Source organism: Delphinus delphis, chromosome 18 (assembly GCF_949987515.2).
Source record: "Delphinus delphis chromosome 18, mDelDel1.2, whole genome shotgun sequence".
Classification (NCBI taxonomy): domain Eukaryota; kingdom Metazoa; phylum Chordata; class Mammalia; order Artiodactyla; family Delphinidae; genus Delphinus; species Delphinus delphis.
The window spans coordinates 8,652,413-8,665,785 of NC_082700.1; the positions used below are offsets into that span (position 1 = coordinate 8,652,413).

The 13,373-nt window shown below is 43.9% G+C and overlaps 1 protein-coding gene across 2 annotated transcripts in view; it reads left to right on the forward strand.

Moving 5' to 3' along the window:
* Window positions 1-13,373, forward strand: part of FRY (FRY microtubule binding protein) — a 328,357-nt gene that overhangs the window by 300,102 nt on the left and 14,882 nt on the right. For both annotated transcript variants that reach the window (XM_059995989.1, XM_059995991.1), the window contains exons 55-58: window positions 572-761; window positions 4,532-4,681; window positions 5,853-5,951; window positions 8,017-8,100. In XM_059995989.1, the coding sequence (XP_059851972.1) occupies window positions 572-761; window positions 4,532-4,681; window positions 5,853-5,951; window positions 8,017-8,100 (523 nt within the window). The remainder of the gene's footprint in view (window positions 1-571; window positions 762-4,531; window positions 4,682-5,852; window positions 5,952-8,016; window positions 8,101-13,373) is intronic.

Below are 13,373 nucleotides of genomic sequence, written 5' to 3' on the forward strand. Positions count from 1 at the left end.
ACAGCTTACGGTGATACCTAGAGAAGAACTTTGACTTTTCACAGTTCGTTCATTCTTCTCTCCTTTCTTCGTTCCTCTCTGTCTCCCCCTGCATTTCTCTTTTTTCATTTCCTTTCCTCTCTCTGCCCTTTTCTTCTGGGCATTTATGTATCTGCACCCACTAATACTGTCCCTCCACAAACGAAAAGTGAAAAGATTCAGAAATTTACTTATCACTTATTGTATTGAAAAATGAAGAGGACTGCAATGGGCCACAGCACAGGAATGAATGTATCCTGTGTGCGGGGAAAGGCTGTCCAGGAAAGTGGGGGGCAGTTACTGAAGGCTAAAAGAGGCACCGAATCTGTAAAGGAAATCCGAGTGGGAGGAATACCAGAATTCTACAGGTGAAAATTCTCTTTTCTAGAGTCAGAAAAGAATCTTGGAGAGACCTCTGAATGGGAGCCAGGCTCCCAAAGCGACCCGAGCGGGAGGAGTGGGCAGAATGGGTGCCTCGGGGTGAGAACTAACACAGGCTGGCAAAGGAGGGGAGGACGCCACTTCCTGACGCTGCCGTTTGCCTTCGTTCCAGCTTTGGAGAAGGGGAGAGGGGAGTCTCGCCGCCCCCCTCGCCCTTCTTCTCGGCCATCCTCGCTGCGTTTCAGCCCGCGGCCTGTGACGACGCGGAGGAGGCGTGGCGCAGTCATGTCAACCAGCTGCTGTGCGACTCGGACGGCTCCTGCGCTGTGTACACGTTCCACGTGTTCTCCTCCTTGTTCAAGGTACGGCGCCCGCGGAGGGGGCCACAGACGCGCAGGGGCTTCAGTCTCCGGGGAGCCAGCCGGCCTCCAACTGAAGGGGTTAAGTGCAGGGTTTATACTACTTTGTCCTCCTGACATCCTTCAGTCTCCTCTGACTTCATCCTTTCTTCTCCTCAACCTTCATCTACTCAGCCTTCTCAGGCTGGCACTGTGGACACGCTGCGCTCAGGGATTCAGGCCGCCGTGCTGTGCCCCTCGCTCCCCCACTCTGGTTTTCACTGGCATCATCAGTCCCAGGCAGGCAGCCAGGTCTTCAGGACCACAGGGTGGCACCTTCTGCCAAGCCCAGCCTCCATCTCTTCTTTCCGCTTAGACCTCTCCTCTGTCTTTTTAATTCACTGTGTTTTTCCTTGTCTTTTTTTTTTATTATTATTATTATTTTTTTTTTTTTTTTTGCGGTACGCGGGCCTCTCACTGTTGTGGCCTCTCCCATTGCGGAGCACAGGCTCCGGACGCGCAGGCTCAGCGGCCATGGCTCACGGGCCCAGCCGCTCCGCGGCATGTGGGATCCTCCCAGACCGGGGCACGAACCCGTGTCCCCTGCATTGGCAGGCGGACTCTCAACCACTGCGCCACCAGGGAAGCCCTTTCCTTGTCTTTTATCTTTCCCCACCATGAAGTCCTTCAACGTGCCAGCCAGTGAAACTTTTCTAGAGGTTGAGTTCTGCTGAGTATATCACGAGAGAGGCAAGGTAACGTAGTTGGACTGAGGGATGGAGCCCTCTGATCTCCTTCAGGAAGAGCCATGGGAAAGGCAGAGAAATGAGGAATTACATAAAAAGTGGAAAATGAAAAAACTGGGATCATCTGCTTTAAATGATTTCAAATTCAGGAAGCCATAATTTAGTTAACATAAAAGTCAACTTGGTTTTTGAGCCTGGAGGCCCTTCCATTTAGGAGAAGTATATACCAGTAGTACTCAGAGCTAGTTTCTCAGTATTCTGAGTGTTATTCATGCTGCTGTCTCTCAAGGTTTTCAATTTACTTTTCGTGAGACCTGTTAGAAAACTGAATGGACAAAAACTAAGGTGGTGTCTGAGATGCACTGGGGGCTGGAGGGACTGTTAGCCTTAAGACAGAAAACAATGGGCTGCTGAAAGATGAGAATCCAGAAACACCCTAACATGAAGCCAGACGGAAATTTTAGAACAACAACTACTATCCACAAGCTACCATTTGAGGTAAATTTAATTGTTAAGGATTCAGGAGCAAAGTAATTTATTATATTGTTCTAAAGTCAATTTGTAAATAATGGTTAATAATGTATATTTAAGTTTGCCTGTTGTAGTAATTTTTTCTTATTACAGTTGCTAGACCCTTCCTGCTCAATTTTATAGTCCTGAGCAGTACTTTTCCCTCTGCCGACAACTGTCATCCCCTCTTTTCCCACAGCTGTGCTCCCAATGACATGCAAATCCCTGATCGGCTGTCACTTCAGTGAATGACGCCTTCCTTTACCTCTTTCTGCCTGGCCCCCACACACACTTGGGATCCCGAGCCAATTGTAGTTGTTTCTGTTATACTTGTCACACTTGTTTAGGTGTCTGTCTCCCGGGAAAGGGCAGGTAATGGTGTCTTGCTTTGATTCTCCAGCAGCTGGCACACAGTGGCTCACACACAGTAGCTGCTCAGTAAATGCAGAAAGAATGAATGGGGAAAAAAAACCTTTTTAATGTAAATCTTAAACGTACAGTTTCTGACTTAATGCCAGTACGGCAATAGACTGTCATGTGAGCTGGGACGTGGGGTTGGGCCCTGGGAGGTACATTGGGGTTTGGATTTTTTTCATCAGCGTATTGGACCAATTTCTAAGGAGCTTATCCACAATAATAATAATACGAATGTGTACCTCCTATTTCAGTTTTTAATATTACATTTAGCTTTAAGAACTTTCTCAGCTACCATCAAATGCTCTGTGATTGAGAGCAACACAGGTAGCAAAATCGGTATTAATCCAATATGCTGGAAATGAAACACATTTCAGACATGCAGTCTGTTAATCTTTCGTCATGTCCTCACCATGGCTGTTTACTGTTTTCTAACATTTTTCCTGTGAGTCTGGACACCACGTTTCCCTGTATTTGGTTGGATTTTGGACGGGGTAGAGAGCAGGTAATTGCAAAAATAATTTGGTTTTAAAAACAAGGAAATGGTTTCTAAAGGTCCAGCATGGGTGGCTTTCCAAGTGTCTCAGTCAGTGTATTTCCTTCCTGCTGCTCCTGTGTTAGAATATTGTCATTTGATCACACAGTGTCACCAAATTATATGATATTTTTATATGGAAGTCATATGTGGCTCTGAAGTTCCCTGAAAGATCTAGCTTCTCAGTACAATAAAAAACAAACCCAGGGACTTCCCTGGTGGTCCAGTGGTTAGGACTCCACGCTGCCACTGCAGGGGGCACAGGTTCGATCCCTGGTCAGGGAATTAAGATCCTGCAAGCTGCTCAGAACGGCCAAAAAAAATTTTTTAATACAAAAATGAGCCCAGATCTCACCATATCCTTAAGTAAGATGGAAAGAAACCAAACTATTTGCAGGACCTGGATCCTACTCCCGGCTCTGCCACTCCACTAGCTGGTGACACGTGGCATTTCCTGTTCCTTTCAGCAGCAACATTCTGTCAAGTTATTTTTTAATTGCACATAAAACTAAAAACACCATAAAGGCATACGTATGTTATGTGTTATAACAAGATTCTCAGAGGTATTAAATAAAAAATAAACAATATGCAACATGGTAGGCATTTTTCTAGTATAACTTGTAAGGAACCAAGAGCCTGCTGCTGTTTTGGGGACCTGCTAATTTCCCCATAACAGGGCAGAGAGGATTTCTCGTGGCTTAGATTCTCCAACTCAAAAGGTACGACATCTCTTGGGGGAAAGCCAGTGCCTACAACCAGAATTATTTTTTGGTTAAATATTTTGTTCCTTTGTTAAAGATGTTGTGTGTTGGAAGTTGGGGCTAAAAATGTTCTCATTTTGGCACTGACACAGGCCCAGTGAGTCAGATTCTTCCCAATTATGGTTTTTCTTCAGGCAGTGTAGGGGGAATAGTAACATTTAGGAAGCATTATAGGTTAATGGAAGGGATATGAACTTAGACGTCAAGCTCATCCTTACTCTTTCACTTACTAGTTGCATGACCTTGAGTCCTTTAACCTCTCTTAACCTCAGTTCCTTCACTTGGTTGTGAGGATTGATGAGTTGATGTGTGCAAAGCTATCGGACAGTTACAGACTCCTAATCAGAGGTGCTCTCACAGGGAGACAGGTCCCATGAATTTACTCTTTCATTCGTCAGAGGCTTTATGGCCCATTTTACTGCTCTATCTCAGGGAGCTGTGATCTTGGGAAACAGATTATATCTCATGACCTTTTTCTTCTCACCCACATTGAAATAATCTCAGAAATTCTCACTCATCTGACAAACACGCTAGGCAGACTCAGGCTGCCAACCGGCGCTGACAGTCAGCAAAAAGCAAAAGCAGCATTTATTTAAAAGATTCTATGAGCTCCCACGCATTGGGAAATGACATTTTAGGAAGAAACTTTGTTCACACTGGGTGATTACTCACTTGACTTAAGACATTCACTCTGCCCCTGTCACCCCCCCGCCACTACATGGAGGACCTGTGCTCATTTGATAGCTTTATGAAGATTAGAAAATAGTTTTTTCTAGTACAAAAGTTAAAACGTGGCCGTTTACAAATAGTAATTATGTTGCCTTTCAGAATATTCAGAAAAGATTCTGCTTCCTAACCTGTGATGCGGCCAGTTACCTTGGAGACAACCTCCGGGGCATCGGATCCAAGTTCGTCAGCTCTTCCCAGATGCTCACCTCCTGCTCCGAGTGCCCCACGCTTTTCGTGGACGCCGAGACCGTGAGTATCTCAGGCCTGCTCCCGCGGCAAATGGCCTGCCCAGCTGATGGTATGGAACTTCAGGGAAGCACACGTGTGTTGTGGTTTGTTTGAAAGACACTCTTAGTGTTTGCGAGCAGCGCTCTGTTGTTCTATGAGTCCCAGAAGCCTGGGCCGGCACAGGAATGACTCTGCATGGCCAGCCCAAGCCAGGGCAGTCACTGCAGGGAATCAGGAGGAGGACCCCCTCTGTGCTCCCTTCGCGGCCTTGTCGCTTCTCTCCGATGACTCTTGACTTTGAAGGCTGAGAATATGGTGAGCTAGCCCCCCAGAGCAGACCTAGCCAGTCCCCACGATGCCAGGTTGGCTAGGCAGATGGGTCCCCAGAGGCAACGATGCTACCACTTTCCCTACTTCCAAGAGACTAAATGCCCTCTGGATGGATTCGTCCAGCCGAACTGCAAATGATGAGTTTAAAAGCAGGAGTCCCCAACCCCCAGGCCGTGGACCGGTGCCAGTCCACAGCCTGTTAGGAACCAGGCCATAGAGTCGAGGTAGGCGGCGGGTGGGCGGGCGGGTGAGCGAAGCTCCATCTGCCGCTCCCCACGGCTCACATTACTGCCTGGACCACCCCTCCCCCACCCACCCCACCCCATCTGCGGAAAAATCGTCTTCCACGAAACCGGTCCCTGGTGCCTAAAAGGTTGGGGACCGCTGGTTTAAAGGATGATTAAAACAGTCCCTGGCTGACTGCTGAATCGTGACTTTATAAATGTAATACTAATGATTTAAAGTACAGATTAAATACAAAATCAGTTTGAAAACCTATTTGGCGGTCTGTCTTCACATTGCTTGGAGTATTACTGGATGAAGACACTAGAATCCATGCATAAAATGGTGCTGTATCTTAATGTGGGCTTCTGTGGAATACTTGTTAAGATTTGTCCGTCTATACTGATATGGGGAAGATGGATATTTTCACAGGAGATTTTGATTAGCAGTATCCAATGCAATTGCCGCTGATAGTGGAGCTAAATTACAAACTGCACAGCTTATTAAAATGGATGCTACCAACCCCCCCGCCCCACACTTTACATCTAAATATACTTCTCTTTTCTCTCTGCATAGCCATGCCTCTGTCTAGGTGTCTCTCTGGAAGTTGTTTTAATACAAATTATTTTGCTGTCTTTAGCTCCTTTCTTGTGGACTTTTGGACAAGCTCAAGTTCAGTGTGTTGGAACTGCAAGAATATTTGGACACCTACAACAACAGAAAAGAGGCCACCCTCTCAGTAAGCTTTTATGTTTCTGTGCATATACATTTAGTTAAAACCAAATGAACCCAACCACTGTGAGCTCTTGGGAGGCGATGTGATTTACCCAAGAGAGGCTCTTTTGGGAGAAGACAGATTTCATCTATTCTTAAGCTACAGTTCCAGCTTAATGGTGGCAGAACTGTCAGTACTATGGATTATATAAAAATTATACCTACAAAAGAGAAATTTTTCAGCTTTCGATTTTAGCCCTATAATTTCCCTACCAAGAAATTGGGGAAAGTGGGTATCTGCTTAATATGTCAGTTTATCAACATTATAACTTTTCTTTTCTCAGAAATTTAAAATTGTTAATTACTTCCTTCCAGTGTTCGCCTCACCCAAAACTGGTTGAGACGGATCTCATCTCTCTTCTCCTTTTTTTTTTTTTTGCGGTACGCGGGCCTCTCACTGCTGTGGCCTCTCCCGTTGTGGAGCACAGGCTCCGGAAGTGCAGGCTCAGCGGCCATGGCTCACGGGCCCAGCCGCTCCGCAGCATGTGGGATCTTCCCGGACCGGGGCACGAACCCGTGTCCCCTGCATCGGCAGGCGGACTCTCAACCACTGCGCCGCCAGGGAAGCCCCTCTCTTCTCCTTTTAACCACTCTCGGTAGCTGCTTCTCCGCCTCCGTGGTTTCTCTTGGCCTCGGCTCCTGCTCTTTACTTTTTTCTTCCTTCAAAGATGTAATTTGTAAAATGTTAGAGCCAGAAGTGATTCAGAAACCATCCATGCAAACCCCCTGATTTCCAACAACTTCCATGTGTAATTTCCATGGAGCACTTCCTATCATATACCAGTCACTGTAAAAAGAGCATGGATTTTTAAGTCAGATGGACTTGAGTTCAAATTGCAGCTCAGTTACTTAAGGGTTAGTGACCTTGGGTAAGTTACCTCCTCTCATCTCAGATTCATCATCTATAAGACAGTGATAATAGTAATTTGCAGAACTGTTGTAAGAACATAACGATTATAACAGTCATAGCAGTTGTCATTTCCTGAGTCCTTTCTATGTATCCAACAACCTGATAAGTTACATCTCTTAACTTAAATCATGTAATGCTTACAACTACCCTGGGAGTTGCTATTATTATTCTCATTAGCTAGGAGGTAGCATAGCGGTATTGAAACCCAGGTCTGTGGGATTCAAAGGTCCATGCTCGTAACCACAACACGATATTGCCTTTAAAATAGAAATAATATATGTAAACTGCCCAGCACAAGTGCATCATACATAGAAGATATTCATTCTAAAGTTACTGGGTTTTTGTTTCTTGTTGTTCTTATCTCATGACCTGTCAAAGAGAGTTCTGACATTCTACTGCAACAATTCCCTTTGTCTTCTATTTCTGTGGCTCTTTCGCTGTCATTGATTTCCAGCTTCTCAGTCATCAGTTAATAAAAGTAATCCTTTCATTCTGGTTGGTGAACGAGCCAGTCTTTTGATGTCAAGTGTGAGTTTCCGTTCTTCAGTGCTTATTGTTTTCTGCCCAAAGGTTCCTTTCACATCTATACTAGTTACTATTCCAGATACTTAAGACTGGCACAATCTTTAAATAGCTGGGCTATTACTATAATAGCCTTTCTTACAGTGAAATAGACCTGCCTCCCAGAAGCCACCTCAAAATAACAGAGGAGAAGGTGTTCCATGAGTCAGGATGCATTGTCCAGGATGACCCAGCCTGCGAGGAAGTGTTGGACCTGTCTCCTAACCTCAGTCGTATGAAAGGTTTCTAACCATATGTGAATTTAATCTATACATAAATTTGGAATGGTCTGGTGAAACCATTCTTCAGGGTGATACATCACAACACTGAAATGATAAATGTTGAAATTTTTAAATGACCACCACTGAACCCATCTAAGCAGATATTTTAATTTCAAATTATTAATCTTTAACCAAAAAGTTTTCCAAAAGTCGTTATATAAAAATTTTATTTTACTGTGATTAGAAGCTTAATCTACTTTTCCTGACAGAATTGATTGTAAGAACATTCTTAGGACATCACTGAATTTACCTACGTCTGTATCTCTTTCTGACAACAGTGGCTTGCAAACTGTAAGGCAACATTTGCAGGAGGATCAAGAGATGGAGTAATTACCTGTCAACCAGGGGACTCAGAAGAAAAGGTAATAAAAGCCTGTTAGAGTTTATCTTTTCTGTGCTCTGACTGTGTGTTGGTGTTGATCTACCCAAGAAGCGTGGAACTTGAAAAAGGAAGAGGCAGAATGAGTCATCCCATACATTCACATGACACCTCTAGAGTAAGAAAGAATGACATTGGCACCAAGCATGACTGTGTTGATGGGATTTGGGACGGGCGGTCTTCTTTTTGGAAAAGTAGAAGTCTAAAAATAACCTTTCTGCTCGACACTAACTATACTAACCATTTCCTAATAAATCTATTCTTCATTCAGAATATAAAACCAAATTTCATTAATTCTTCACTGAACCACTTAGTTCCTTCAATGAAGAAAGTCTTTGTTGACCTTTCAGCAATCACTCAGACTTTTTTTTTCCTCATTTAGAATTGCTTTAAGTACACACCTCAGACCAGCTGGCTTATAAACGTACGTCATATTGTAAGGGAAACTGGGCAGAAAAGTGTGAACAGATTAAGATCATTCAATTCTGCAGTTACTCCCGTGACCCCCGTGGTGGGTACAACAGTGAATTCTGCTCCGGGTGGAGCTTCTGATCTGTTCAGGGAGATGGACGTTAACCAACAGTCATACACGTGTAAACCGTGACAAGTGCCCTTAAGGAAAGGAAGGAACAGTAAAGCTATGAAAGAATACAGAAGAGAACCTGGCCTACCAGGAGGGCAGGTCTGGGATGGCTTCTCCACAAGGTACCATCTAAGTGAAGATCTCGGCTCTGAGCTAGTGCAGGGGGGTGGGTGTGCGAAGGCCCCGAGGCAGGAGGGAACCTGCCCCTTTCCAAGGACTGACGAGAGCCTGTGGGGCTGAGCGTGTAGACAGTGACAGGGAGAAAAGTCTGAGTCTGAAGAAGCTGCACAAGCCAGACCGTGCAGGGCTTTGGGTGCTTATCTTAACAGCAATGGTGGGCAATTAAAAGTTGTAAGAGGTGGGTGTGATCAGAGTGGGGCTCGCCCACTCTGCTGTGGAAATGGACGGAAGTGGACAAGAGTGGATTTGGGAAGACAAGTTAGGGGGCTGCTGATGGGTCTAGGCAGAGAGGTCACCTTGTAATTACATTGTCACACCTAGAAAAGCCCGTTAGAGTGCGCATCCTTCAGAGGATGAGAAATCGTTTCCAGGGTGGGCCTTGAGGAGAAATGACAGTGTCAGTCCATCTCAATATTGATCTTATATCCAGAGTTGGAAGAGAGATTATTTTTCTGATTAGAGCTATCATTTGGCTTCCATCCCAAAGCAAAACCCAACAGATGTTTGACCTCAGAGCACTGCTTACCCTCCATTGATTCACTCCAACTCTCTTTTTTAAGTCAGATTCTCTATCTTCTGGAATAGTCTGAAGTTGCCAATTATTCTGAGCACCCTTTGCATGGGGACAAGTGGAAGGGGGAGACAGGAAGTGAGCTTTAACTTGAAGAATCTATGTCTGGATATAAATTGCGAAGTCAACATGCCAAAACTTATTCCACGTGTGTATTCTATTTCAGAGAAGCGTGGACTTTATGGAATAGTACTTACCTTACTAAACCTAGCAAACTCTTGAGCAGTTAGAGATGTCAGTCGGCCAGAGATGGTGACCAAGTACAGATAGGCGTGTGAAGTGTTCCCACCCCAAGCCCTACCCCAACCGGTCTGGTCTTTGCCACCAGCTGATTTCTAGTCATTCTTAACTGGTAACGTAAGTGAGAAATTGCTGTGGAATTGTTTGTGGAACAGAATATAGCTCTTTGTTGGATGCTGAATATTTATTTTCTGATTTTTCTTCTATTCTCAACATGGAGTTGTAGACATCAAGGTAATGAGGAAAGGTTACACACTGGTAGCCTGTAAGCTGTAACCAATTCAGACATGTTTTATTCAGCTTGTACAATTTAAATTGGACCCAACAGTTTAAACTTAAAATTGTTCACACGTACACTCAAAACAGCATTCCTGGCATCTCTTGAAAAAAGAGAAAAAAGAGGTAGCAACACCAGGCCTGCCTTCCTAAAGTGGCAGCAGCGACCTTGGGCTGGTCGGCTCTCCACCGTCCACTGTGCACAGAGTTCCCGACCCTGCCGGCAAGAGCCAGGTGCCAGTCATCAGGATGTTCTTGTCTTTATAATAGAAACATGTGCCTTTGCACCTAAGGCCCCACAATGGGGAAGTGAAAGCTAAATAGAACTGTGCCTTTCAAGAAAAACAGGAGTGTTCCTCTTCGACGCAGTGAGAACAGTCTCTGCGTATATAAGATGCTAGGGCCCGTGTGCTGGCCTCACTCCCTGAGGGGGCCTTGGAGGAGTCGTTGTAGCGTGTGTACAAAACAACAGAACAGTGTTCCTGAGAAAAGTGCTTCTAATACATGGGAAGTATTTTGGAGGGAAGGCTTCTTTTGTTAAGACAGGTATGATTAGTCAGTAATTTAGGCTACTTGGTGACTACAATACCCGTTCTCCTAGAATGAGGCACGGTGCACAGCAAATAAGATGTAGAACAAGGCGGGCGTGTGAGTCGCGCCTGTCGTGAGGGCAGCTCCTTGGCAGACGCTGTGTCTTCTCCGCCTGCACACACCCAGCGAGACAGGTCTCTTCATGACTTAAAGCCAGCACCTCTATATAAGGATTGTGGTTTGCGGTGACCTCTCCTGTCACCCGCGGAATTCATCCTGGAGCGGCTGCTGCTGGGGAGTTTAAGTTCACGGAAACGTAGGACACGGTGAAGCATCTCAGCTCTGGGCTCTCCAGGCAGTGGCATTGGCCTTGACCCTAAGGTGAGTTAGCACAGCTCACCTCCCCGGTTCTGCAGGGCTGGCCCTGGGGAAGCTAGAGAGGTTGCCACTTCATTTGCCATAAGTGATTTTAGTTGACGCACTCTTAATTCCACAGCTATTTCTGAGCACTAATTGAACATTCGACTCTTTGGACTCAAGTACAAGAGTTTACATGTAGCCGCAATACATTTTCTTATTATATTCAGACCATCTTAGAGTCGTCTTGGACAGTACCCCTCTTAGCTGTGTATTTCCTATCCCTGTCTAACCAAGAATGAGAGAAGGCTGCAACCTCTGTTTTTCTACAAATTGAGCAAAAAGCTAAATGTTGAACAAGACGAGATGTTTCTCCAGCTAAACTGTAACCCATTAAACATTATCCTTCGGATACAGTCAATCAGTCCTTTGCTATAAGGAATCTCTTCTCTAGACTGAGTAAGGAAATGTCTGCTGAAATGAAAGTTTTCTTGAAAATAGTAAATACGTCAGAGTGTGTAATCTGTATTAGAGGCTTAAAGGTATTTATCTTTCAAATCTTTGAAAGATATTCATGACCAAGGTCCAAAACCTACTCAACAAATATAATGCAATGGTCATGAATGTGCCAGAGCCAAGTGATTTTAGCACCAGGTGAGTATGTATTGTACCCACCTGCTTAGGAGATTGCATGCATCTATGTAATACTGAGTAGGAAAGCTTCAACAATTGGCTAGATTTTCTAAATTTTATCCAATTTAGTTTAAACCAGTGACTTTCAGAGATTAAGCATGATGAAAATTATAGTTAATATAGTATAGTATACTGTGACTTATCTTCTGATGTCGAAAATCTCTCAGATTTTTACCTAACTGGCTACATCATAAGCAAAGAACTGGCTTCAGAGCAGAATACAGAGAAACAAGAGTGGCTATGCTTTTTTTTTTTTTTAACATCTTTATTGGAGTATAATTGCTTTAAAATGGTGTGTCAGCCTCTGCTTTATAACAAAGTGAATCAGTTATACATATACATATGTCCCCATCTCTCTTCCCACTTGCGTCTCCCTCCCACCCTCCCTATCCCACCCCTCTAGGTGGTCACAAAGCACCAAGCTGATCTCCCTGTGCTATGCGGCTGCCTCCCACTAGCTATCTATTTTGTTTGGTAGCGTATATATGTCTATACCACTCTATCACTTTGTCCCAGCTTACCCTTCCCACTCCCTGTAGCCTCAAGTCCATTCTCTAGTAGGTCTGCATCTTTATTCACGTCTTGCCCCTAGGTTCTTCTGACCCTTTTTTTTTTTCTTTTTTAGATTCCATATATATGTGTTAGCATACGGTATTTGTTCTTCTCTTTCTGACTTACTTCACTCTGTATGATAGTCTCTAGGTCCATCCACCTCACTACAAATAACTCAGTTTCGTTCCTATTTAGGGCTGAGTAACATTCCATTATATATATGTGCCACATCTTCTTTATCCATTCATCTGTTGATGGACACTTAGGTTGCTTCCATGTCCTGGCTATTGTAAATAGAGCTGCAATGAACATTTTGGTACATGACTCTTTTTGAAATATGGTTTTCTCAGGGTATATGCCCAGTAGTGGGATTGCTGGGTCGTATGGTAGTTCTATTTTTAGTTTTTTAAGGAATCTCCATAATGTTCTCCATACTGGCTGTATCAATTTACATTCCCCCCAATGGTGCAAGAGGGTTCCCTTTTCTCCACACCCTCTCCAGCATTTATTGTTTCTAGATTTTTTGATGATGGCCATTCTGACTGATGTCATTGTAGTTTTGATTTGCATATCTCTAACGATTAATGATGTTGAGCATTCTTTCATGTGTTTGTTGGCAATCTATATCTTCTTTGGAAGAATGTCTATTTAGGTCTTCTGCCCATTTTTGGATTGGGTTGTTTGTTTTTCTGATATTGAGCTGCATGAATTGCTTGTATCTTTTGGAGATTAATCCTTTGTTAGTTGCTTCATTTGCAAATATTTTCTCCCGTTCTGAGGGTTGTCTTTTCGTCTTGTTTATGGTTTGCTTTGCTGTGCAAAAGCTTTGAAGTTCCATTAGGTCCCATTTGTTTATTTTTGTTTTTATTTCCATTTCTCTAGGAGGTGGGTCAAAAAGGATCTTGCTGTGATTTATGTCATAGAGTGTTCTGCCTATGTTTTCCTCTAAGAGTTTGATGGTGTCTGGCCTTACATTTAGGTCTTTAATCCATTTTGAGTTTTTTTTGTGTGTGGTGTTAGAGAATGTTCTAATTTCATTCTTTTACATGTAGCTGTCCAGTTTTCCCAGCACTACTTATTGAAGAGGCTGTGTTTTCTCCACTGTATATTCTTGCCTACTTTATCAAAGATAAGGTGACCATATGTGTGTGGGTTTATCTCTGGGCTTTCTATCCTGTTCCATTGATCCATATTTCTGTTTTTATGCCAGTACCATACTGTCTTGATTACTATAGCTTTGCAGTATAGTCTGAAGTCAGGGAGCCTGATTCCT